Source organism: Callithrix jacchus, chromosome 6, assembly GCF_049354715.1.
Source record: "Callithrix jacchus isolate 240 chromosome 6, calJac240_pri, whole genome shotgun sequence".
Lineage (NCBI taxonomy): Eukaryota > Metazoa > Chordata > Mammalia > Primates > Cebidae > Callithrix > Callithrix jacchus.
Genome location: NC_133507.1, coordinates 105832688 through 105860499, shown reverse-complemented (window position 1 = coordinate 105860499; position 27812 = coordinate 105832688). Strand labels below are relative to the sequence as shown.

General features: G+C 45.6%; 1 protein-coding gene and 1 pseudogene across 1 annotated transcript in view; one reads left to right on the top strand and one right to left on the bottom strand.

Moving 5' to 3' along the window:
• Positions 1-250: 250 nt before the first annotated feature.
• TFCP2L1 (transcription factor CP2 like 1) overlaps positions 251-27812 on the top strand; it is a 69946-nt gene continuing 42384 nt past the window's right edge. Inside the window, exons 1-2 of the mRNA XM_002749539.6 lie at positions 251-409; positions 4252-4403. Coding sequence (XP_002749585.2) covers positions 348-409; positions 4252-4403 — 214 coding nt within the window. The 5' untranslated portion in view covers positions 251-347. The remainder of the gene's footprint in view (positions 410-4251; positions 4404-27812) is intronic.
• LOC118154624 (small ribosomal subunit protein uS8 pseudogene) lies at positions 23272-23691 on the bottom strand (annotated as a pseudogene).

The window sequence follows — 27812 nt, the reverse complement described above, 5'->3', positions numbered from 1 at the left end:
TGGGGCGGGTTCAGGGCGGCAAGGGGCACCTGGACCCCCCACATCGGAGCTTGGGGGAGGGCGACCGGCCCCGGCCCCTCTGGTCTGGCCGCCCCAGAGGCGCGCTCGCTCGCGGTAAAGGCACGCGCGCCGTCGGCCAGGTGCGGCGGCCGCGAGGAGCCGCCCTCCCGGCCGCGCTTCCTGAGGGGCGGGTCCCGCCGCCGTCCCGCCTCCTGGCCGCAGATAAATGCGCCGAGCCCGCCCGCCCCGCGGGTTCCGAGTGCGGCTTTTGGGTGCAGGTGGGAGCTGAGCGCGGCCGGTGTCTGCGCTGGCTGCCGCGCCCCAGTGGGCGCGTGGGAGGTCCAGCCATGCTTTTCTGGCACACGCAGCCCGAGCACTACAACCAACACAACTCCAGCAGCTACCTGCGGTAAGGGCCGCGCGCCGCCTCCGGGGGGATCGGGCCGGGTGCGTGGTTGGGCGCCGTCGGATGTCCGGGGGCGGAGAAGGGGCGTCCCCCCTGGGCCCCGGCCTCCCAGCTGTCGCCCTCTGGGGACTGAGAGACCCGCCCAGCGTCCCGCCTAGGGACTGACAGACGACGCCGGCGGGACGGGACCTGCGGAGTTGGGGGCCAGCCTGGGAGGCGGGCGCTCAGAGCCTGCTGTCGGCGAGGGCTCCTCCGAGACCGCAGGGAGGGCGCGGGGCGCGCACCTGCCTGGCCCATCCGCCTCCCACGGCCCTCCTCCCCCGGTCCTCCTCCCCGTGCGTGTCGGAGAAGTCAGGAAACTTCTGCCAGCAGCCTGGTGCCCGTGTTCCTCCCCTGCTCTTTGCCCATGTCCGCCGGGGCCCCTCTCCCTGCCTGGCGCCCTCTGGAATGCCCTTCGTCGGACCAGGGGAGGGCGGCGAGCGCGGACCTGCGCCCCAGCCTTGCGGACTGGCGGCGGCCGGTGGCGGCGTGCTCGGAGGGGCTGGCCGCCCGCTCCCCGCGATGGTCTTGCGGGTGTTCGCCCGAGGCCCGCGTGGTTATTTCCCTTGATGGAAATCTTACTTCTTCTGCAGGGATTTGAGTAGTGCCCTTCAGAGGGGAAAGTAAGGCTTGCATGTTTTGCACGGTTCCCCACACCCGCCTCTTGCCGGTAGGACCCCCCGTGTGCCCTTGCTCCCGGGGGATTGTTTTTCCTTGCTCTGCTGCCGGCCAGGACTAATGGGCAGTCATTTCACTTCGTGAACTCGCCTGAACCAGCTTTAGCCTGCCCTTATTTCCATCCTAGTCACAGTTTATGAAATGTGCCTAATTTAACCTAAAAGGCATTTGATACGGGCTTAGGGAAGATGAATTATGAGGGTGAAGGAGTCACAGGCATTGACAGCCCCTATACCACAGCTACCTTCAGTGCTTGTTTTGGCCCCAAGAAGTTCCCACGTAGATTTAAAAATGTTATTGATCATTCCTGGCTGCTGGTAGGTATTTGTCCTCCCCGAAGACATCCCTTGCTCCTGAAGGCGGGGGAATGATTGGGTGTAGCTGATTTGTCCGCTGTTTTTATTCATGGGTCAAAGCAGTAGGAAATGGCAAAAGTCTAGACCCCTCAAGGCTGACAGCCACCCGGCAGACCACGGGGATGCCACCAAACGGAATTTGCTCTGGGGGCTCTTGGAAGCCCAGGGGAAGATGTTAATCACCCACAGATGAAGTGTCCGTTCACTTATCGGAAATGCTGCAATGGAATACATTTTTGCTGTACTGAAGTTTTAGTTGTAGTTTTGCCTTAATTTTAGTTTGTAGCCATTAAGTATGTTCTTGCCATATCTTAAAAATGAGTTTGAAGGTGACCCTGAGTTGAAGGTGAGTGTACTTAAAACTTCCTAGATACCCACAATGTCATCACTTCATTAGGGAATAATTCTCCCTTGCGTGGAAGGTACAGTTCTGCCATTTGCTACCGAAATGGAAATTTGTCTGGAGTACCTCACATTACCTTTTAGGATCTAGTGAAAGGCGGAGGGCCATCGTTGGGAGTGGATGGTGCTGTAAGGCCATATTGGTTTCTGGGGTCATTGGGGGACCATGGATAAAGAAGTCCATGCTCTTTTTTATTCCACTTTTTGGAAGCTGGGGCCTTTGGCCTCAGTGAGGGCAAAGGTGGGAGTTTGTCCCTATGCGCCTGACCCCCTGACTCTAGAGGGAGGGCCTTGTCCTTTCCTTGGGTTTTCTGTATTTTACTTTTGGTCATCTCATTTCACAGATCTGCAAGCTGTCTGACCTCACCGGGGGAGAGGCCTGTACTCCCTTACCCCTTTCTGTTTGATGTTCTCGTGACTTTTATTCCTTGGCAAATAAGGATGCCAAGTTTGAAACAAGTTACTGTTGAGTGATGGTTCTTAACTCCCTCTGCCTTCCCGCCCCTTTTTAAAAAATGTAAAGGCAGCAGCCCATGGATTATTAACTTGATATGGTCTGGGCGAACATGAAAATTGTGCAGTCCCCAGTGTTCCTAGAGCATCACCTGGGCTGGGAGTGTGCCCTGCTCACACAAAAGGAAGACGCCCTGTGGGGGAAGCCAAGACGGCCTTGTGCCCTTATATTTTGGCAGTGGATGGTGACAGGGGAGGCCCTCACAGGGCAGGTTTTCCAGGTGTATGTTTATTGCCAGGCTTTTTCTCTTCTGAAAATTGATTAGCTCTTGTTGGGGTGTGTGCTGGGTTTATGTTGTAGAGACGCTGGTTTATGATGTGCAAGGAACAGATTGTACCAGTGACTCTGTTTATACAGAGAAGTGGGGTCAGCCAGTTGGATTCCTAGTCAGGGACACACGAAGGGAGGACGGTTATCAAGATAAGGGCACTGGCACTTTTTTGGCACCTGTTTCTGTGCTGCTCATAATTTAGAGGCCTTTAACAAGCCTTGCCTGCCTGTAGGTCATTCATGTTCTCAAGGAATTCTTTGTCTCTTGCGAAGGCATGTTTTAAAAATGCTGGATTTTTTGTTTCTTTTTCTTTTTCTTTTTTTTTAAGAGATGGCAGGGGAAGGTGGTCTCACTATGTTGCCCAGGCTGGTCTCGAACTCCTGGCTTCAAGCAGTATTCTCACCTCAGCCTTCCAAAGTACTGGGATTTCAGACATGAGCCACTGTGCCTGGCCTAAATAGTACATCTCGAAACAATTTCCTCATTAAGTTGTAGGCTGATGTGAGAATGATATTTTTTCCTTTTTTTAATATGGAATGATATTTTTTCCTTTTTAAAATAGTTTTGTTAAGAGGTGGAGGAAAAGAAATTTGGAGCAAGCATTTCAAGATTTCCCACTTGGATAAGAAAACAGACTTGGGCCGGGCGTGGTAGGTCACGCCTCTAATCTCAGCACTTTGGGAGGCAGAGGCGGGTGGATAACCTGAGGTCAGGAATTTGTGACCAGCCTGACCAACATGGTGAAACCCCGTCTCAACTAAAAATACAAAAATTAGTGGGGCATGGTGGCTCATGCCTATAATCCCAACTACTTGGGAAGCTAAGGCAGGAGAATTGTTTGAACCCAGGAGATGGGGGTTGCAGCGAGCCGAGGTCATGCCACTGCACTCCAGCCTTTGCAACAAGAGCAAAACTCCATCTCAAAAAAAAAAAAAACCAAAAACCAAAACTCAAAATCAGACTTGAAGCCAAGGTCCTTCCTTCTTGTTTGCCTTTTGGACAGATCTGTGTGACCAAAACAGTGTCTAATTGTCTTGTCTTTAGAACGGATGGAGGGGAGTCTCAACCTGGGTGAGGGAAAGAAATGGTTTGTTCATTGCATAGTTTACAGAACCTGGAGGATAGGGTTGTAATGGTATGAGAAATGGCCGGTAAATAGAATTGTTGATTAATAAATAAAAATTTTTATTTAGATTTATATTCTAAAAGTAAAACTTTATGAGTGATCATTTGTAGATAGACACCAAATAAATGTCTTCTGAAGGTCACTTCTTTGCTAGCCTGTCTCTGGCCTGAAGAGGATTTCTGTAGATGTTAGGTAATTTTGCCCTTTTACCTCCTTGAATCAGTGTTTGGGGGTCACTGAGTGAAACTAGAGTCATGAAGGAGCAGTTTCCTCTGTTTTAAAGCATCTGGAGTGCGAGGGTTGCAGGAGTGCAGTGAGTACCCGCGACGTACGTGCTGTGTCACCCTGGGCCCCGGTGGTCTGTGTCATCTCTCCAGCTTCACCCTGGCCCAGTGCAGGAGCCCCGTGCAGGAGCCCCGTGGGGCTCGGCTTCTGACCTCTGCTTCCTGTGTGTTGCAGTGATGTGCTCGCTCTGCCCATCTTCAAGCAGGAGGAGCCCCAGCTGTCCCCTGAGAATGAGGCCCGCCTGCCACCCCTGCAGTATGTGTTGTGTGCTGCCACGTCCCCAGCCGTGAAGCTGCATGAAGAGACGCTGACCTACCTCAACCAAGGTAGTGGCCAGAGGCCCGGGCCAGGGTACAACCTGGAATCAGTGGGGAATTGATGTGAAAGGTCCATTTGGGCCTCATGACTTTGTCATGGCACTGAGGTGGGGCTCGGGAAAGAGAACAGGTGCAGGTTCAGGTTCCACTTCCCAACTCTGTGACCCCCTCCAGCCTTAGTGTCTTCAGCTGAAAAATGGAAACATCAGATACCTTATGTGGGTAACAGGTAATAGCCCTCATTCCTCCTATAGCTCCTCTATGGAGCAGATACTCAGTGACTAGTAGCATTATTACTGTGCCTTTCTTTTTTTTTTTTTTTTGTTTGAGACGGTGTCTTGCTTTGTGGCCCAGGCTGACACGCAGTGGCATGATCATGGCTCACTGCAGCCTTGACCTCCTCAGCCCAAGCCACCCTTCCATCTCAACCTCCTGAGTAGCTGTGATCACGGTTGTATGCCAACATGCCTGGCTAATTTTTAAGATTTTTGTAGAGTGGGGCATCTCACTATGTTGCCCAGGCTGGTCTCAAACTCCTGGGCTCAAGTGATCCACCCAGCTGGTCTTCCCAAAGTGCTGAGATTATAGGCCTGAGCCAATGGGCCTGGACACTTTGTTACCATTTATTGTGACCACGATTGTGTCCTTCAAAGGCATAGACTGAGTACCGTCAGCACCCCAGGTCCTGGGTCCTTTCTGGAGCTGCACCTGGCAGTGGTGGGAAGGCTGGCCCATGTCCTGCACAGCACAGGAGCAGGGTCCCATCCATGCTGGACAGAAGCCCTCTGTGGCAATGGGGACAAGTTCCCTCACCGTGTCCTGAGAGAAATGGGCTTTGGAGTTTGTACTGCAACTCTTGGCACTTCCTAGCTCTGTGCCTTTGAGCCTTTTCTTTTTCTCTGAGCCGTGGAGTTCTCATGTGTAAAACAAGAGGTATAATTTTGTGGAGTTGGAAAGAGTGAAAGTCTGTGAGGTGCCTGGTGTGATAGTGGTTGTCCAGTTGCTGGTTCCCTTTGTTAGAAACCATGGGCAAATGTCCTTATAGATAGCGTTTTTACGATTCCTCTCGTGATTATGAGTGTGTATTTTTTGCACTTTCTTCCTGGGTCATCTTGTGGCCACTCTAGCATCATGTGGATTTGTCACCTTCTACTTTCTCTTTTATTCTGTGTGTGCCCCGGACATGAAGCAGTTCTGGCCACCCACCCAGGCATCCCGCAAGGATGAGCAAAGGACTGTGTCTGCTCTACCCCGACTTGTGTGATACCCCTGTACTTTAAAGGGGCAGAGCAGAAGGGCAGAGGAACGCTGGTTTCTGTAGGGTCCCACGGAATTGTGGAGGAACTGCAGTGTCATAGCAACGTGTCTTACACGTTCAGCTTCCTCTCTGCGAACTTTGACTGCTCAATTTGGGGAGCCAGCCAGGGTGGAAGTCCAGCGTGGTCATCAGGCTCTCTGCTGACTGCTGAACTTGACAGCTTCTGGGCCAAGAAACTAGCTGAGAAGTAGCAGCTCGCTCTGTCTGCCTCCCTCTGGGTAGAAGCAACCGCCTCTCATTATACAGGCAGCATGGTGGAAGGTGATGCTTTATCCACAGGGGCAGCTCTGCTGGACCCAGTTGGTCTTACTCAGCCGAGCTCCCTCAGCTTTAGAGCTTCTAGCTCAGGCCCTGAGACCTGTGTTCCATCTGCAGCAGGTGGTGGCTATGGATAGTGGGTGACATGGTCAAGTATGTGTATGTGCTGGTGTGTGGAATGCTTCCTGCCCTTTGCCTTTCTCTTTCATGGAAGTTCAAATGCTACCAACTAGTTATGCACCTTTGAGCACTTTTCTTTCCTCTTTGGGCCTCTGCTTTCTTGCTTAAAATTAGCAGGAAAAAATATGCTTATAGCGTCCATTGAGGTTTGATGTGGTTCTTCTTTTTGGCTACGTCCTGTGGTGCTGAGGAGTGGGTCCAAGGTCTGAGGTCTCGCTCCTGGACCAAGATACTGTGTCTGTCCCTGCCCTGTTCCCTGCCCCAGTTGGTCAGGCCATTAGCTGAGTTCCTTACCTTTCCTCCACCTCTTCCAACTCTTTCTTTTTTCTTTGAGACAGTCTCACTGTTACCCAGGCTGGAGTGCAGTGGCACGTTCTCGGCTCACTGCAACCTCTGCCTCCTGGGTTCAAGTAATTTTCCTGTGTCAGCCTCCCAAGTAGCTGGGATTTCAGGTGTGTGACACTACACCTAGCTAAATTTTGTATTTTTAGTAGAGATGGAGTTTTACCATGTTGGCCAGGCTGGTCTTCAACTCCTGACCTCAAGTGATCCACCCACCTCGGCCTCCAAAGTACTGGTGTTACAGGCTTGAGCCACTATGCCTGGCTACCCCCCACATTTTTTTTTTTTTTTTGAGATGGTATCTTGCTCTATTACCCAGGCTGGAGGGCAGTGGCGCAGCTTTGGCTCACTGCAACCTCTGCCTCCCTGGTTCAAGCAATTCTCCTGCCTCAGCCTCCCTAGTAGCTGGGACTACAGTGATGCACCACCACGTCCAGCTAATTTTTGTATTTTTAGTAGAGACGGGGTTTTACCATGTTGGCCAGGATGGTCTCGAAGTCCTGACCTTGGGTGATCCACCCACCCTGGCCTCCCAAGGTGCTGGGATTACAGGTGTGAGCCACTGTGCCCGGCCTTCTTGGTTTTTTAAAAAAGAATTTAAACCAGGCGCCGTGGCTCACGCCTGTAATCCCAGCACTTTGGGAGGCCAAGGTGGGTGGATCACATGGTCAAGAGATCGAGACCATCCTGGTCAACATGGTGAAACCCCGTCTTTACTAAAAATACAAAAAATTAGCTGGGCATGGTGGCGTGTGCCTGTAATCCCAGCTACTCAGGAGGCTGAGGCAGGAGAATTGCCTGAGTCCAGGAGGCGGAGGTTGCGGTGAGCCGAGATCGCGCCATTGCACTCCAGCCTTGGTTAAAAAAAAAAAGAAAAGAAAAGAAAAAAAATTAAAAACTTTATCCTCTCATAGCTCAGTAAAAACAGAGAAAAAGGAGTTACCCCTGTGGTCTCATCTTCTTATATTAATTTGGTATATTTAGATATTTTTAAAATTACATTTTCTAGATTATTAAAATCCATTTTCTTTACAGAAAGTTTGAATAATTTAGAAAAGCAAAAGGAAGAAAATTAAAATTAAAATCCCCTCCAAGTTCACCAGAAACCACTGCTAACCTTATTTCTACATGTTTGTGTATATAGCTTCTGTGATTATGCTGCAGACATATATCCTTTTTCTTTCATTTACTCTGTCAGCTTTCTCATGTCATTAAAAATGATTTGAGGATTTACATTTTGTAATGGCTGCGTAGTGATACATTGTACATTCTATGGCTTTAACCCTTTCATATTATGGCCACTTAGTTTCCAGTTGTTAAAAATTAAATACTGCTATGATGAGCAACATCCTTGTATATAAATCTTCCTGTGAAATGCTGATTATTTATTTATTTTAAAAGTAAATACCCAAGAAATAGAATTTCTGGGTCAAAGGGTTTGAACATTGAGGCTTTTGATGCATATCACCAAATTGCCTTCTCAGAAGAATGTACCAATTTACGTGCCAGCCAGCAGTGTACATTTTATTGTCTCTTTTCTAATATTAGTTGTTTTTTGGCATCTGATTAGTGAAACATGGAATTTAATCCTAAACTAGCATTTTTTTTTTTTTTTGAGACGGAGTTTTGTTCTCGTAACCCAGGCTGGAGTGCAATGGTGCGATCTCGGCTTACCGCAACCTCCGCCTCCTGGGTTCGGGCAATTCTCCTGCCTCAGCCTCCTGAGTAGCTGGGACTACAGGCACACGCCACCACGCCCAGCTAATTTTTTGTATTTTTAGTAGAGATGGGGTTTCACCATGTTGACCAGGATGGTCTCAATCTCTTGACCTTGTGATCCACCTGCCTCTGGCCTCCCAAAGTGCTGGGATTACAGGTGTGAGCCATCCTGCCCGGCTGCATTTTTTTTTTTTCTGAGCTGGGATCTGTCTTGGCTGCCCAGGCTGGACTCAAATTTCTGAGCTCAAGTGATCCTCTCTCTTCAACCTCCTAGGTAGCTGGGACTGTAGGTGTGTACCATCACCCTTACCTTAAAATTAGCATTTCTGTGATTGTTATGCAGTTGAATATTTTAAAATACATTTATTGATCTTTTTGTTTATTATATTCCGGTTCTTTGCACATTTCTCTGTGGGGGTGTTTATGTCTTACGGATAAGGGCATACTGTTTTTGAAGAATACATTCCAACCTTTTAGCTGCCATTTGTTGCAAGCATTTTTCTCTGATGGTTGCAGACCACGTAATTTTTATGGTGTGATAATTATAATTAGGGTGTGAGATATATGTTGTGATTTCTTTTTCTGTAGAAATCTATTTTAAATGTCTATAGTCAAATCTCTCATTCTTTGAAAATAAACATTTATTTTGTGCTTAAAAGAAAATGCCTGCCCATCCCTGAATCAATTAGCCTGAGTAGTTTTCTGAATTTCATTTAGAGGTACCTAAATGTTAACACTTACTGAAATGTATTTGGATTTATGGCGTGCTTTGAAAATCTGAGTTTATTTATTTTTCTAGTTATTCCCTGGCTTTTCCTACCTTTTTCTCACGACTTTAAAGAGTCAACATTTTTTCTTTTTTTGAAACAGGGTCTGGCTGTATCACCCAGGCTAGAGTGTAGTGGCGCTCACAATAGCCTCTGCCTCCCAGGCTCAAGGGATCCTCCCACCTCAGCCTCCTGAGTAACTGGGACCACAGGGGTGTACCACCACACCTGGCTAATTTTTGTAATTTTGGTAGAGATGGAGTTTTACCATTATTTGCCAGGCTGCTCTTGAACTCCTGGGCTCAAGCAGTCCTCCTGCCTCAGCCTGTCAAAGTGCTGGGACATTTCTGAAACATAAAAAGAACTCTTCATTCTCAGCAAACTAACACAGGAACAGAATACCAAAACCACATGTTCTCACTCATAAGTGGGAGTTGAACAATTAGAACATGAGAGCATAATGGGCACAGGGAGGGGAAATCACACACTGGGGCCTGTAGTGGGGTGAGGGACAAGGGGAGGGGGATAGCATTAGGAGAAACATCTAATGTAGATAATGGATTGATGGGTGCAGTAAACCACCGTGGCACATATATACCTATGTTAACAAACCTGGACGTTCTGCACGTATGTCCCAGAACTTAAGTATAGTAATAAAAGAAAATTCTAAATTGACCCTTATATAGATACTTTCCCTGTACCACTGATGTTCTTGCCGAATTCCTCATTGAATTAATTTTTGTAGCTTAGAAATAACTTTCCTATGGTCAAGAGGTTCCTTTTATTATTCTTTTTAACCATTCCCAGTAATTCATTCTTACAGAAGGATTTTACAACCGTTAAGACACCCTTCTCTGGACACGGTGGCTCATGCCTATAATCCCAGCATTTTGTGAGGCTGAGGTGGGTAGATCACCTGAGGTCAGGAGTTCAAGACCAGCCTGGCCAATGTGGTAAAACCTTGTCTCTACTAAAAATACAAAAATTAGCTGGGCGTGATGGTAGACTGTTGTAATCCCAGCTGCTGCAGAGGCTGAGGCAGGAGGATCACTTGAACCAAGAAGGCAGAGGTTGCAGTGAGTCGAGATTGAGCTACTGCTCTCTAGCTTGGGTGACAGCAAGACTCTGTCTCAAAAAAAAAAAAACTTCCTTCTAAACTTTTTTCTTTTTTTTTCCTTCTATACTTTTTCTTAAAAAAAAAAAAGGAGGGGGGCCGGGCACAGTGGCTCACGCCTGTAATCCCAGCACTTTGGGAGGCCAAAGCGGGTAGATCACGAGGTCAAGAGATCGAGACCATCCTGGTGAAACCCCGTCTCTACTAAAAATACAAAAAATGAGCTGGGCATGGTGGACCGTGCCTGTAATCCCAGCTACTCGGGAGACTGAGGCAGGAGAACTGTCTGAACCCAGGAGGCGGAGGTTGCGGTGAGCCGAGATCGCGCCATTGCACTCCAGCCTGGGTAAGAAGAACACAAGAGCGAAACTCCATCTCAATTTAAAAAAAAAAAAAAAAAAGGATGAGATTATATGTTTTATGCAGTGGTTTCTTGATTTTGTTAAATACTATTATTATAATAACACTTTCCATTATTATTAAAAGTATTCTAAACATGTAAAATGTCTGCATGTTATTTCACTATTTCCTTTTGTTATTTAGGGGAGAATATTGTCAGAACTGCTGGAAAAAATACACAACGTAATTGTTTTAGTATCTGCCTCTTATAATAGAATGGACGTTCTGTAGGGCTGAGCCATATATTAAGTTTCTTTTTTTTGAGACAGGGTCTTGCTCTTTCATCCAGGCTGAATGCAGTGGCACAGTCATGGCTCACTGCAGCCTCCACCTACTGAAACAATCAAATCCTCCTCCCTCAGCCTCTCAGGTAGCTGAGATAATCATGTGCTTCCACGCCCAGCTAATTTTTCGATTTTTTTTTTTTTTTGAGACGGAGTTTTGCTCTTGTTAACCAGGCTGGAGTGCAATGGTGCAATCTCGGCTCCTCAGCGCAACCTCCGCCTCCTGGGTTCAGGCAATTCTTCTGCCTCAGCCTCCTGAGTAGCTGGGATTATAGGCACGCGCCACCATGCCCAGCTAATTTTTTGTATCTTTAGTAGAGATGGGGTTTCACCATGTTGACCAGGATGGTCTCGATCTCTTGACCTCATGATCCATCCGCCTCCCAAAGTGCTGGGATTACAGGCGTGAGCCACCGTGCCCGGCCCTAATTTTTCTATTTTTTGTAGAGACAAGATCCTACTATGTTGCACAAGCTGGTCTCAAATTTCTGAGCTCAAACAATCTTCCTCGGCCTCCCAGTGTGTTGGGATTACAGGCATGAGCCACTGCCTGGCCCCTAAAATTTTAAAATACAGGCTGAATACCCCTTTTCCTAAATGCTTGGGACTGGAAGTATTTTGGATTTTGGATTTTCTTGGATTTTGGGATATTTGTGTATCCATAATGAGATTTTTTGGGGGCTCTGGCGCACATTTAAACACGAAATTTTCATGTACATCTTAGGCACATAGTCTGAAGGTAATTTTATACATTTTAAATAATTTTGTTTATAAAACAGAGCTTGCATACACTGAGCCATCAGAAAAGATGATCTCAGCCGCCCATGTGGATAATCTGTGGGGTCACATCAGCACTCAAAAAGTTTAAGATTTTGGAGCATTTCAGATTTTGGATTTTTAGATTAGGGATGCTCAGCCTATATTGCATACTCAGTATTAAGCTTGGGTACCTTGAGAGTATAGGAGTTGCTCTCTAAATATTTAGAAAATCTAAAAATAGGAATGATTTGATCACCCCCATCAGTAATGCTGCACTAGGTATCTTTTTCAGTGTACCTCATTTAAGTAACCTATGCTACATCATATGACCAAAAGGCATTTATACATTTATACAATTCTTTTCCTTTTCTTTCTTTTGAGATCGAGTCTCTTGGAGTACAGTGGTGTGATCTCTGGCTTACTGTAACCTCTACCTCCTGGGTTCAGGCAATTCTCCTGCCTCAGCCTCCCAAGTAGCTGTGATTACAGATGCATTTTTTAATAGAGATGGGGTTTAGCCATGTTGGCCAGGCTGTTGTCGAAAATCCTGACCTCAGGTGATCTACTCATCTCGGTCTCCCAAGATGGAATTCTTAGAAAGTAGTTTTTAAAAATTTTATTTATATTTCTTATTTTTTTGAGACAGAGTCTCACTCTCGCCAGGCTGCAACCTCTGCCTCCTGGCTTCAAGCAAGTCTCCTTCTCAGTCTCCCGAGTAGCTGGGATTACAAGCGCACACCACCACATCCAGCTAATTTTTGTATTTTTAGTAGAGACAGGGTTTCACCATTTTGGCCAGGATAGTCTCCATCTCTTGACTTTGTGATCGACCCGCCTTGGCCTCCCAAAGTGCTGGGATTATAGGAGTGAAGCACTACCGTGCCTGGCCTAAAAGGTAGTTTTGACACATCATTCAAGATCTTTTTGGTTAATTGGGAAGTCTGTTATTAAGTGTTTATAAGGCTCTCTGGTAGTTAATGCATTATTCTTGTGAAGCCATTGCATGTCGTCCTCTTCCTCATAATGATGTGTTTAAAGTTCTCTGAAAACATGGAGAAGATGCTATAGGTTTAAATCAAAAGTCACTGAAACTACTGGATGCCCATTTCTCAGTGCAGTGTCAAACCAATGACTTGAGGACAGGTGGCTTGGGCCAGGTGTGTTTCATGGGGGTGTGTCATCACCAAGCCCAGTGGCTAGTTTTAGATAGGTAAAAATGGTTTGAAAAACAAAGTCTGTCCTCTTCCTCTGAAAAAGTCCTTCCAAGGGGTGGATAGCTTTCAGTAGAAGTTTGCAAAGTTCTAGATAACCTCTTTGTCAGTGGCCAAAGGTCATTGTAGACAGATCTTTCTGAAGGCTGGAGCCTGAGGGAAGGGATGAGGAGGGTGTGGAGGGTTGTGGAGGGATGCGGAGGAGGAGGAGTGCTAGAGAGCAGAGAAGAGAGAACCCCAGGCGATCTACTTAGGGAATTCTGGTTTTGAGATAAGAAACAACATTGCAAGAATGGCTTGCAGTGGGGAATGCTTTGATATTTTCCATCAAAGCAAATCTTGAGTCTTAAGTAATGAATTTTCTTAAAATGCTTACTTTCATTCATTCATTCATGGAGTTAAATTTCCTGTTGGTTGGGGGCAGATGGTGGCTCACTGAGAGGAGAGCAAAGGTAAGCATGGGGGTGCAGTTGAACTCTTTCTAGCTCAGGAATCCTAAGTGGTTCAGAATGACAAGGGTTTCAAAAGGGGAAATATGAATGATAGAGCTGGAGAGGTAGACCAGATATCTAACTTAGAACTCCATCTACCTTGCTGAGGCTAAGCCATCTGCCAACCACCTGTTGAGGTCACTTAATCTTTCTTTGCCTCTAATTCCTTATCTGTAAGCTGGATGAAGTAAACTCCCTACAGGTGCTGCTGCTGTTTGGGTAAAACGAGCTAATGCATGTAGAATACTGAAATGCCTGGCACATAGCAAACACTCACATGCCAGCCATTGTTATTAATAAAGAGGAAACATCTCATCAATCCTGTTTTGGAAGTTAACAAGATCATCGAGTTGGGACTTGAATAATTTTTTGCTGGTTTTACGCCTTCTTTTCCCAATTCAAAGATTAACTCAGGTTTGGCTCTCAAGCTAAGAACTCCGTCCATCTCTTAGAGTTGAACGGCAGTAGCTTAGGGAAGGTCTGCTTCACTTTTCTGTTCTTTTTTTTTTTTCTTGAGATGGAAGTTTTGTTCTTGTTGCCCAGGCTAGAGTGCAGAGGTGCGATCTAGGCTCACTGCAACCTCTGCCTCCCAGGTTCAAGTGATTCTCCTGCCTCAGCCTCCTGAGTAGCTGGGATTACAGGTGCCTGCCACTATATGCAGCTTAATTTTTGGTATTTTTAAAATTTTTATTTATTTTATGTAATTTTTTTTAAGATGAGGTTTCACCATGTTGGTCAGGCTGGTCTTGAACGCCCGATGTCAGGTGATCTGCCCGCCTTGGCCTCCAAAGTGCTTGGATTACAGGTGTGAGCCACCATGCCCCGCCGGTATATTTTTTTAGTAGAGATGGGGTTTCACCATGTTGGCCAGGCTGGTCTTGAACTCCTGACCTCAAGTGATCCACCTGCCTCGGCCTCCCAAAGTACTGGGGTTATAGGCGTGAGCAGCCACTGTGCCTGGCCTTCTGTTCGTTCTTCACTCAGTGTACAACCACATGATGGACATAACCCTGAGGAGAATTTTCTCTGCAAGGTGTTGAAATAACACTTTTGAAATAAAGATTACAGAAAGCACCGAACTCTTAAATGCCTTAAACTGTTGGGTTAAGGAAGGTTTGTATTACCTGGTAGGTGAGAACCTCAACCTTTTGTTGGCACTTGAGAATTTGGAAAGCACTTTTCTGATATTCTCTTCTGAGTTACTCTCCCAAAATGCATTGTTCCCATCTTACAGATGACCAGCTGAGAGGTGAAATCAGGTTCCCCTCTCATGTCACTTATTTTTGAAAGCCAGGGGAGTGATTGAACTGGGATGCAATAATAAAGGGCGTTCTAGAAGGGGAAGCACCCTTTCCTTCTCTGCCTGCTTTTCCTTGGAGTTCCTGCAGGCAAGATTCCAGGCTAGGCACTTGGGTGAAAGGGCTCTGCCACCTGGTACTCCTGATGCAGCTCTGGGGAGGGTGTATGAAGCTTTCTGGGGGAAAGGAATGGAGTGGGGAGAAAATGCCTCCTTTCGAGGAAAAAAACATTTATTATCAGTTGCTCCTACCCTACCCCAACCCTCCTGCTTTCCACCCACAGCAACCCTGGGGAGAGAGATAAGAGTCCCAGGGGAAAATCCTTGTCTTCCCTGCTCCTAGAACCCAACAGATTTGCAGTTCTGTCTTTTTGACCAGCTTCTACTCCAGGAAAATCACTTGATCTTTGAAGCCCTAGTTTCCTCATTTATGAAACCAGGACAGTTTCACTTTGTGGGTTTCACTTTGTGGGTTACATGAATAACAAATGTCTGGCAAGCAGTAAGTACTCAGTTATATTTTCCTTCTTCCCAATTATATCAGTGACTTTGAATTCAAGGAATGAGGCAAAGGATTAGTGACTTTGTTATCTTTTCTCCATAGCTGAAATTTTCTTTCCAGATTAATTTTTAGCCTGAAATTTTGGAATATAAATTGAATAAACCAAATGACTCTAAAATATATTACTTAAAAAAAGTTTTCCCCTTATTTTTTTTCCTGAGTATAAAGTAGTACATTCTTATTATAAAATAGAACAGCCAAACCATATATATTATAGAAAATGTGCCATAGTCCTTCCTTTGAGATTTTTCTTAGTCATATCTTAACCCATATATGTCCACTTCTATAGAAACACATGCATATAACTTCATATATGTTCCCGTGTGTACCTTGTACTTCATGCTTTTTAAGGGAAATGGGATCATATTTTATGTATTGTTTGATAGATAACTTGCTTTATAAAAATTATTATTTTGATTTTGGGATGGAGTCTTGCTCTGTCGCCCAGGCTGGAGTGCAGTGGTGTTATCTTGGCTCACTGCAACCTCTGCCTCCCGGGTTCAAGCGATTTTCCTGCCTCAGGCTCTTGAGTAGCTGGGATTACAGGTGCCTGCCACCACCACGACACCTGGCAAATTTTTGTATTTTTAGTAGAGATGGGGTTTCACGTGTTGGCCAGGCTGGTCTCGAACTCCTGACTTCAGGTGATCTACCTGCCTCGGCTTCCCAAAGTGCTGGGCGTGAGCAACCATGCCTGGCCAACAACTTGCTTTTTAAAAAAAAAAAAAAAATTTTGTGTGTGTTTTAGAGACAGTGTCGCTCTGTTGCCCAGGCTGGAATGCAGTGACAGTCATAGCTCACTGCAGCTTAGAGCTCTTGGGCTCAAGCAATTTTTCCCTCCTCAGCCTCCTAATGTGTTGGGATTATAGGCATGAGCCACTGTGTCCTGCTGCCTTTTTTTCCCCCCAAACAAAATCTCTTCAATGTCTTTTCATGTGGGTACATTAAAAAATATAATAAGCAAACTCAGATCTTTACTGGTTACACTACATTGTATGGATGTCATATAGCTTGTCCTGTTGAGGAACCTTAGGCTGGTTTCCATTGTTTTCATAGTTATAACCCAGGGGCTCTAGTAATCCATGAATGTCTATGTACATCTTTGTGTTTAAGCGGGAGTGAAAATAGCTGTAGGATACACATCTAGAAATGGAATTGCCAACACCACATTTTGGAAGATACTGCCATATTGCCCTCCAGTGAAGTTGTGCCAATTTGTACTTTGTGAACAATAATGATCTGAATACTTGTTTATTTCCTCCTCCCTTACCTTTTTCCAGTCTCTACCATACCTGAAACACAAACTCCTTGAGGGCAGAGAACTTGGCCATCTTGTTCACTGTGAGGCCTAGCCCAGTGTCTGGCATATATAACTTCTTTGAATGACTGAAGAAAGTCTGTTTTTCTTTGCTTTTACCACTGTTACCCTTTGGTAACTGGTGGGGGAGAGATAGGGTTTTCTTGTTTTAATTTTCCTTACCTCAATGATGTTAAATATTTTTTCATTTTATTCTTCTTTTTGCCTTTCACGTGATTTACCCATTTTTCAAGTGGGGTTTTATTTGTAAGAGTTCCTTGTATATTTGGGATATTATAGTATGCACTGGAAATATTTTCCCACTTTTTCATTCCTTTTTAAATTAGTTTGATTATTTCTTTTACATATATATATATATATCTATAGATATATATATAGATATACGTATATCTATAGATATATATATACACACATATTTTTTGGTGATGGAGTCTTGCTCTGTCCCAGAATGGAGTATAGTGGCATGATTTCAGCTCACTGCAACCTCCGCCTCCCAGGTTCAAGTGATTTTCCTCCCTCAACCTCCCGAGTAGCTGGGATTACAGGCGCCCACTACCACACCCAGCCAATTTTTGTATTTTTAGTGGAGTCAGAGTATTGCCATGTTGGCCAGGCTGGCCTCGAACTCCTGAACTCAAGTGATTTGCCTCAGCCTCCCAAAGTGCTGGGATTACAGGTATGAGCCACTGCACATGGCCTCTTTTACATAATTTTTGTTTTTTGTTTCTAATTATAGAGACAGGGTCTCTGTGTTGGCCAAGGTGGTCTAGAACTCTTGGCCTCAAGCCATCTTCCTGCCTTGGCCTCCCAAAGTGCTGGGATTGTGGCCATGAGCCACCATACCTGGCCCATAACAAAAGTTTCTTTTTTTTGACAGAGTCTCACTTCTGTCACCCAGACTAGAGTGCAGTGGTGCGATTATGGCTCACTGCAGCCTCAACCTCCTGGGCTCAGGTGATCCTCCCATCTTAGCCTCCCAAGTAGCTGGGACCACAAATGCCCACCGCCAAGCCTGGCTGATTTTTGTATTTTGTAGAGATGGGATTCTGCCATGTTGCCCAGGCTGGTCTCAAACACTTGGGCTCAAGCCAATCACTTGTCTCAGCCTCCCAAAGTGCTAGGATTACAGGTGTAAGCCAGCATGCCCGTCCGTAAAAGTTTTGAAGTTAAATTTTTATTATCAGGTTTATTGGGCTTAATCTTAATTATTTTGTGTTTCATGTCCCATTTAGGAAATGCCTTCTCCACTTTAAGATTTTAATAATATCTGTCTTTTTTTAAATTAAAAAAAGCCTTTCCTCAATCTTTGATACTTTGACACTTATGATGGTGCATAAGGAATAAATTTGTTATTTATTAATTATTTATTAATAAATTAGTTATTCCTCTGTTATTTTCCATACGGCCATTATTGCTTTTCCCACAATCACTGACTGTATTAAACCTCGACATAGTGGAATAAGATACAGCCATAACAAGAATGAAGAAGGTCCTTTTGTATATCCATGAAAGAAACCTAGTATGTGTTACTAAATTAAAAATCCTTTCCCGGCTGGGCGTGGTGTCTCACGCCTGCAATCCCAGCACTTTGGGAGGCCGAGGCAGGTGGATCACAAGGTCAAGAGATCGAGACCATCCTGGTCAACATGGTGAAACCCCGTCTCTACTAAAAATACAAAAAATTAGCTGGGCATGGTGGTACGTGCCTGTAATCCCAGCTACTCGGGAGGCTGAGGCAGGAGAATTGCCTGAACCCAGGAGGCGGAGGTTGCGGTGACCCGTGATCACGCCACTGCACTCCAGCCTGGGTAACAAGAGTGAAACTCTGTCTCAAAAAAAACGAAAAAACAAAAAAACACACCTTTCCCTCATTCCCTCAAATGTCAGCCTGAATGACACTATTAATTAGCCTTTCCTAGAAATGGAGTGGCACGTTGAAAGTGATGAATGTTGGAGTTGGGTGTTCCCAGCAACCAATTCTGGTTCTTCTCCTTTTTCCCAAGCTGCTGAACCTGTCATCTCCATTTTCTGTAAAATAGGCACAACACTCACCTAGTTATAAATAATTTTTTTTTTGCCATATAAGGATACTTTATTTTGGCCATATAAAATTTAGAAATGTTAGCCAGGCATGGTGGTGCCCGCCTATAGTCCCAGCCGCTCGGGAGGCTGAGGTGGGAGGATCACTTGAGCCTAAGAGGTCGAGGCTGTAGTGAGCTGAGATCGTGCCACTGCACTCCAGCCTGGGTAACAGTGAGACCCTGTAAATAAATAAATAAATGGGAAAGATACTATAGGCCAAAATTTAAAAAAACCATTTAAAAATGTTTAATCGGCAAAGAATGTGGTAAACCAAATGCAAAGGTTTAAAAGAAAACGACAAAGAACAAATGCATTCCAAAATGTCAGCTCTCCATAATTTGTGAGTCTCAGGCTAAACTAATAAAAATGCCGATAAATTAACGGGGTGTGTTTTGTCATTGTTTTTGTTTGTTTCTTTTAGGGAGACAGGCTTCGCTGTGTCACCCGGGCTGGAGTACAGTGCTGTGATCATAGCTCCCTGCAGCCTTGAATTCCTGGGCTCGAGCAGTCTTTAGCCTGGCTAACTTTTAGATTTTATAGAGACAGGATCTTCCTGTGTTGCCCGAGTTGGTCTTGACCTCCTGCTTTGGCCTCCCACAGTGCTGGGTTTAGAGATGTGTGCCACCATGCCTGGATTTCTTTGTTGTTTTAAAAACCAGTCAGCACCTGTTGAAATAAATATGAGGTTACTTGTACAGATTGCTTTTCACAGCTTATAGCACACAGACATGATTTTTAGAGCCAGGCATGGTGGCTCGTGCCTGTAGTCACAGCACTTTGGGAGGCCAAGGTGGGCGGATCACTTTTTCTGGAGTTTGAGACCAGCCTGACCAACATGGTAAAACCCCATCTCTAGTGAAAATACAAAAATTAGCCAGGTGTGGTGGCGTGCCTGTAATCCCAGCTACCCAGGAGGCTGAGGCAAGAGAATTGCTTGAATTTGGGAGGTGGAGTTTACAGTAAGCCAAGATTGTGCCACTGCACTCCACCCTGGGTGACATAGCAAGACTCCATCTCAAAAAAAAAGATTTTCAATGTTTTAAAGGTCTCTACATGGTTATGTCAAACTGGAATTATGTATTAAGTAATGATGGGCCAATTAATTAAAACATAATGATTGAATTCCAGACAGTCCAATGCCTGGGAATAATATGTTCTTAGTAATCACAGTACTGAGTGTGATGGTTCATGCCTGTAGTACTAGCTACTTGGGAGGCTGAGATAGGAGGATCCCTTCAGCTCAGAGTTCAAGACCAGCTGGGGAAACATTGCAAGACCCTATCTGTAAAATAATAAGTAATATGGCTGGGCATGGTGGCTCATGCCTGTAATCCCAGCACTTTGGGAGGCCAAGGCAGCTGAATCAACTGAGGCCAGGAGTTCGAGACCAGCCTGGCCAACATGGTGAAACCCCATCTCTACTAAAGACACAAAAATTAGCTGGGCGTGGTGGCACACGCCTGTAATCCCAGCTAAACCTACTTGGGAGGTTGAGGCAGGAGAATTGCTTGAATCTGGGAGGCGGAGATTGCAGTGAGCCAAGGTGGTGCTACTGCACTCCAGCCTGGGCAGCAGAGCAAGACTCCATCTCAAAAATAAGTAAATAAATAAGAATTACATTAAAACCATCTATATTCTGGAAGTACTTTAAAGAAAAAAGAGCCATCCAAAAGATTTTCTGTCCAAGTTGAAGTGTGTCGTAAAGTCTGTGAACAGATTAGACTCAGCACAGAAGTGTTGGAAGCCCTGGCGAGTCAGTCAGCAGCACTTATTACAGGCCCACAGGGCAGGTCACCTTTTCACTGGGGGATGTGGTAGACATCCTTGGTTGAAGACAGATTGAAGCAGGTCCCTAAAATTTCGTTTCATGACTTCATGATGACCCATTTGAAGGACAGACACAGCAGCCACTCACTGAAGCATCAAAACCTTTCTAGTCCCAAGTGACTCTACCTGCCTGCCTGGAACCCTGCTGGTGTCCACCCTAGACCAAGCAGGTGCCTGGCGGTCAGGACAGACCATCAGTGGGGCTGGGGGAGGGGACCCTGGTTTAATAAACTTTGTGCTCCTATTTTGCTCTAGTCACTGCAGAAACAGGATTGTGATTTATATGATACTATGTGGAAAAATCACATTAACAGGCCAGGTGCCTCAGAGGGTCTCAGTAAGTGTTACTTTTCTTCTGCCACTAACTTCAGCAATTTTTTTTGTGGATATTTGGAGGAGAAGAGAGGGAAGGCAGATCAGGGGTGGGAAGACCCACTTTGCTCTTTAGTGAAATGGGCTCTGGAGTCAGGTTTCAGAGGCCACTGTGCTATGGTTAGAATTACTACTTAGAAAAAAAAACTATTAAAAAAAAGATTAAATCCCAGCACTTCAGAAGGCCGAGATGGGCAGATCACTTGAGCCCAGGAGTTCAGGACCAGCCTGGGCAACGAAGTGTCCCCGTCTCTAAAAACATACAAAAATTAGCCAGGTGTGGTGGTGACATCTGTGGTCCTAGCTACTCGGGAGACTGAGGTGGGAAAATCGCTTTCACCTGGGTGGTCGAGGCCTGCAGTGAGCCGAGACTGCATCACTGCACTTCAGCCTGGACAACAGAGCAAGACCTGTCTTAAAAAAGAAATTACTACTTGGAAGAATGTGTAGAGTCTCTGCTCTGAATGAGGAAGGTGTTTTGCCTTTTGTTTTAAAGGAGCCACTCTTGGCGAAGCACGGTGGGTGGCTCATGCCTATAATTAATTCTAGTACTTTGGGAGGCTGAGGCGGGCAGATCACCTGAGGTCAGGGGTTCGAGACCAACCTGGCAAACATGGTGAAACCCTGACTCTACTAAAAATACAAAAATTAGCCAGTTGTGATGGCTTATGCCTGTAATCCCAGCTACTTAGGAGGCTGAGGCAGGAGAATCACTCAAACGTGGGAGGTGGAGGTTGTGATGAGGTGAGATTGCGCCATTGCACTCCTGTCTGAGTGACAGAGTGAGACTCTGTCTCAAAAAAAAAAAAATTAAATAAATAAAGGAGTCACTCTACACAAGTGGCTACCATGATTGTTCCAACCCCATCATTTCACAGGAGGAGAAAGGAAGCCCAGAGTAAAGATGGAATGTTTATGGGTCATACAAGCTGTGTTGGAACTGGGAAGAGGTGGGGGTCTGTTTTCACTACGCATTACAGTGATCAATTCTTAGGTATACTAAGACTTGTTAGCCACTGCGTTGAGGTTGTGACAGGTGACTTGCTGTTCTTCCTCACCTCTTTCTTTCCACGGGCAAAGAAGATAGCTGTGCAAAGAAAACACCCTGGCTCTGTGCTTTGCAGGTTGGGGACTTCTCTTGCCCAGCCAGGTGCTCTGTGCTTGGGTGGATTTGGGAGATTCTTAACCTTCTGCTGCCATTCTCCAGCCAGTGACTCTGCCTGGCAACTTCGATTTGGGTGTTTAGAGGACCCTGTGAGTCCTGAGTAGTACAGTAACCACACATGCTCTAGGAATTCACAGAGAGTGGGCAAGAGTAGATTCCTAAAGCATGAGAGCTGGAGGGAGCCTATTTCCAATATGGACCAGTATCACCTGAGAGTTTGTTAGAAATGCAGAATCTTGGGCCTGCTGCAGAATCAGAACCTGCAGGTTGCCAGGCGATTATGAATATACTGCAGTTTGAGAAGCACTGATCTAGCCTTTCTATACCCTACCCTCCCATTTTATAGGTGGGAAAATTGAGGCTCAGAGATGCTGTGTGACTTGTCCCAGAACACAGAGTAGTACTTCAATCAGTCTTTTTTTTTTAAACTTTAAAAAAATTTTTAATAAATTTTTTTTAAAAAAAGATGGGGTGTCACCACATTGGCCAGGCTGGTCTCGAACTCCTGACCTCAGGTGATCCATCCATCTTGGCCTCTCAAAGTGCTGGGATTATGGGCGTGAGCCACCATGTTTTTTAAAAAAGAGCTTTACTTATAGTCCCAGCTACTTGGAAGGGTGAGGTGGGAAGATCACTTGAGCCCAGGAGTTGGAGGCTGCAGTGAGCCTGAATAGCCACTGCACTCCAGCCTGGGCAATAGAGCATCTCTTTAAGAAAAAAATAAAAGCAGGCCAGGTACAGTAGCTCACACCTGTAATCTCAGCACTTTGGGAGGCCGAGGCAGGCAGGTTGCTAGAGTTCAGGAGTTCAAGACCGGTCTGGGCAACATAGTGAGACCCATCTCTACAAAAAGTACAAAAAGCCAGGTGTGGTGTGTGCCTATAATCTTAGCTATTTGGGAGGCTGAGGTGGAAGGATCACCTGAGCCTGGGAGGTTGAGGCTGCAATGAGCCATGATAGTGCCACTGCCCTTCAGCCTGGGTGACAGAGTAAGACCTTGTCTCAAAAAAAAAAAAAAAAAAGCTTTATTGTGATATGATTCACATACCCTACAATTCACCCATTTCCTGTATAAAATTCAATGTTTCTTAGTATTCAACTAAATATACTAAACCATCACAACTAATTTCGGAACATTTGTGTCCCTTCTTAGAGAAATCATGCACCCCTAGCGGTCATTTTCCATTCTCCTTTCCCCCACCCTCAGTCAACCAGTTATCTACTTTCTATCTCTACACACTTGCCTATTCTAGACTTTTCACATACATGATATCACACAAGTGGTGGTCTTTTGTGGCTGGCTTTTTTCTACACTTGATCTTAGCCAAAAGGTGGAGTAGCCATTGTGGCTAGCTTTTTTTCTTTATCTTTTCCCATGGGGCATTTTATTTGTAAATATATGTATTACATCCCTAGAAAAAGAATCCCAGGATTTTCCCTCCTGTGCATTTTCGTCTTGCTGCTTCATGGTCCATGATGCCAGCTGAGGTTGTCAATACAATGAAACCAAACTGGCGGGATGGAAGCAGATGATTCTGCCATTTTTCTAGATCTTTGAGTTGCACATCAAGTCTGGAGCTTATCACACCACACTTGTTAGTCTGCCTGTGAGGTTCACAACAATTTTCCCAGCTCTGTGATCGTCAGTGATTTCAAATTCGCCAATGTAACCGTGCTTTATCATCACAGTGAGAAACCGGACGATAACTTCGGAGCATGGCCTGATAAGCACCTGGCGTTTGCCTCTCTTTTTGGCATTGCTGATGCTTTTGAGAGCATCAGTCAGGACATTCATGCGCACCATTGTGGCGGCACGGAAAGGTGGCGGAAAGAGCGTGACTAGCTTTTTTTTTATCACCATCATACCATTATGGTTTTAAGGGTCTTCCATGTTGAGCATATGTCAGTATTTCATTCCTTTTTTTATTGCTAAATAATACTCTACTGTGGGATGGACCACGTTTTTATTAAACTAAAAGTTGATGGACATTTGGACTGTTTCTGCTCTTTGGCTGTTGTGAATAGCAGTGCCATGAGCCTTTGTGGGAAAGGTTTTGTGTGGACCTGTGCTTGCATTTCTCTTGGTTATATTTGTAGGAGAGGAATTGCTGGGTCAGATGGTCACTCTGTTTAATGTTTGGAGGAACTGCCAGACTGTTTTCCAAAGCAGCTGTACTGTTTTACATCATTACCAGCAATACAGGAGGGATCCAGCTTCTCGCCGTCCAGCACTTGTTATTTGTTGTGATTTATTTTTTAGTGTCTCTCTTCATGATGGGGAAGGTATGGGTAATGGACTAATGGCCATATGCCACCCTCATCAAGCAGGGGTCCCCAAAGCAGGGTCCCAAAGCTGGGCCCTTGGAGCACATTGGAACCAGGGGCTCAAATTCCAGAAGGATTCTTTGACTTTCCAGTCTGTTCCTCTCTGGGCATCTGCCTTATGCAAGCTCTGCCTACCACCTTCCCTGCCCCTGTGGCCAGACAGCAGACAGCATGGCCAGCAAAGCCTCCTGAGAACACAGGGCCTCAGCTGCCTAGAGAGACAGGTGCTGTCATTCCCCCTTCTGATTCCACACTCGGAGGAGGGGACTGTGGGTCTGGCTTGGTCACCTGCTTACCTGGACCAAAGTGGCCCAAGAGTTGGGCCCTGTGTAACTAACCCTGGCTGCTCCGCCTTCCCCATCTCCACTCTGCAGCCAGAGGCTGGGAGTAGAGGAGCAGTTCCAGAGAGGGTCCTTAGATACCCTGGGTATGAGAGAGAAGCAGGCTCTGTTGCTTTAGTAGAGACTGCTCCAGAAAGGCCTTGTTACCTGCAGAGGCTGGGACACAAAATGGGGCTGCCTGGGACAAGCAGGTGGTAGGAGTTGGATATGAGCAAGTGGAAAGCCAGTGGCCAGGTGGGCTGGGCCTTGCCTTCGAGACCTGGGGCCAATTGATGTGGCCATGCGATGGCCCTCAGCCTGGCACACGGGTCTCCCTTCCTGAGCCCCAAGACCTTATGAAGGTGGCAGGGCTTGGAGGGGAGGTGCCTGAGTGAGTCACGATTCTGACCTTATCTTGAGAGATTTGGGTTTTCTACTCTTTACTGTCCTTTGTCCTACTAACTTACAGGGCAGGTGTTTTGTTGTTTTTTTTTTAACTTCATGTTTTCAAAATTTATTTTTTGGCAAGTTAATGCATTTACTTGGTTCAGAATTTAAGTCGTAAAAGGGTTTGTGGCAAGTCTCCCACCTCTGCCCCAGGTACCCAGTGCCTCTCCTCAGAGGCAGCTGATGTTATCCCTGGCTCGAGTACATTTTCGTGCATAAACAAGCAAAGATGCTTATCTGGCCTTGTCTCAAACACACACACACACAAATGGCAATGGTACGTGTGTTTAGGGTTTGCATAGGCCTTGTCAAATCACCCTCAAAGAAACAGTACCTGTTTATACCCCTGCCTCTTGTGCAGGAGGACACCTGTCTTCACACTTGGTATTGTCAGCCTTTTGAGTGTTTTCTGATCCGCATGGAGAATAGCAGCACCTTATTTTAATTTGCATTCGTTTGATTTCTAGTAACTGTTACAAAAGAAGCATCTTCATGTGTTTGTATGCCCTTATATTTCTTTTGCCAGAAACTGACATTTATATCCATTTCTCATTTTTCTTTTGGCTTTTTGCTTATTGTTCTGCAAGAACCATGATATTAGGCTGAACCAGATGCACTTGCCACTTGCTAAATCAAAATCAATCAGTTATCTACAGTTTCCTATTGTTCATCTGCTATGGATACAAATTCAACATGCAAAACTAGTAAATTCCTGTGTACCAGCAATAACCAAGTATAAAATAAAATAGAAAAAAGAGATAATATTCCCAGTACAAGAGCAGATCAAACAATTTTTTAAAATGCATATTGAGTGTCCAGGCACTTATGAGCATGTCAGTGTTCATCTGGGGACCCAGAGTATTTTGTGGAGGGGGTAAGTAAATTTACATGTAAAAAAGGGTGTCAAAAATAGTAGTGAGAGTTCTGGGTACCCTGTCCTCAGCTTCTCATAATGTTAACCTATGACATAACCATGGTCCAGTTACTGAAATCAGGAACTGACATTGGTGTAATTCTGTTGACTACCACAGTCCGTTTACCAGTTCTTTTTTATATCAGTTACAGTCATATTACCGGTTCTCCCACTACTGTTGAGGACCCACACTGCAGGGGAGTTGTCAAGTCTCCTGACTCTTCATCAATCTGTGACAGTCCCTTAGTCTTTTCTTATTTTCCAGGATGCTCAGACTTAAAGAGCTTTATTATTATTTTTATTATTTTTGAGACAGAGTCTCACTCTGTCTCCCAGCCTGGAGTGCAGTGGTGTGATCTCAGCTCACTGCAACCTCCACCTCCCGGGTTCAAGCAATTTTCTTGCCTCAGCTTCTTGAGTAGCTGGGATTATAGGCACCACCACACCGGGCTAATTTTTCACCATGTTGGCCAGGCTGGTCTCGAACTCCTGACCTCGTGATCCATCGGCCTCCCAAAGTGCTGGGATTACAGGTATTAGCCACCGTGCCAGGCCTATTATTATTTTTAATAAATAAGAAGCGAGATCTGTCTGTGCTGCTCAGGCTGCCCAATTCCAGAGCTCTAGCAATCCTCCCACCTTGGCCTTCCAAAGTGTCAGGAGTACAGGCGTGAGCTACCATGCCTGTCCAAGAGCTTGATTTTGTAGAATTCTTCTCAGTTTGAGGCTGCCTGATGTTTTTTAAATGATGAGATTGGGGTTATACATTATTGGCAAGACTGCTACTGAAGTGACATTGTGTCCCTGGCAGTGCACTGGGGATCATGATGCTGATACGTGTTTTGCTGGTGCTGTTAACCTTGCTGATGCAGTTAGGGTAGTGTTTGCCAGGTTTCTCCACTGTGAAGTTACATTTTTTCCTTTGCAATTGATAAATATCTTGGAGTGGGGGGGATGACTTGGAGACTGTTTACAGCTTGATTTTCTCCCTCAATCGTTTGCCCACTTATTTTAGCATCTGTTGTTAGATGGTGTCTACACCAGTTATTACTGTAGTGTTTGCCTATTGGTGATTTTCTGTTGATTCCCTCTCCTTTCTACATTTGTAATTGGAATGCTACTATAAAGTAGTTTTTCCTTCTCTACCGTTAACTTATTCACTTCCTATATCAGTACGCATGAATATGTCTTTTATTCTATGGGAAAAAATGAAGTCATTTTCTTGTTTATTGTTTACATTGTTCAGCTGTGGCCCTTTGGGTAGGTGCTTGTGTTGCTCTGACACGGCTTCGTTCTTTTTTGAGCATTTCCTCACTTTTTGGCACTACAGACTCTTAAGTCTCATCTTGTATTCCGCCTGCCCCAGCCCTGTAAACAGTCCTTTCTCTATGGGGCCTTCAGTAACTATCTTGCACGTGTTTACTTGGATTCATCTATGCCTGATATGATGCCTAGCCCACGGCATTCATAAGCAGCTGCAAGGAGAAGGTCAAGTGCCCTGCCCAAGGTCACGCAGGTGATAGTCCATCAGGCTCAGGGTTAGGGTCTGTTGCTGGCAAAGCTGTTTCCCTGAAGCATGCTGTCTTCTTATGTGTGAGTGCTCTGTGTCAATAGACACTTGCATACTATTGCACATGTGCAAAGGACAAGGTAAGCCATGCATGCTGGGCACGATGAGTTCAGGATTGTGCCTTCTGCCTCTACCATTATTACAGGACTGCTGGCATCCAGCCCTCCTTTCTCAGTGGTAATGATGGCCTCCATTATGTTTTATGTGGCATTAATTACCCAAACCAGTAACTGTTGGAAAGTAAACAACCTGTAAATCTTGGCTAGCTTGGGCAATTGCCTCCTGTTCTTGGGAACACTGTGATCTGGGCAGGAGGCCCTGCTCTGGGTTCTGCTCTCTGGGGCACAGCCGCTCGGCTTTCCATACTGCTCTGCAGGA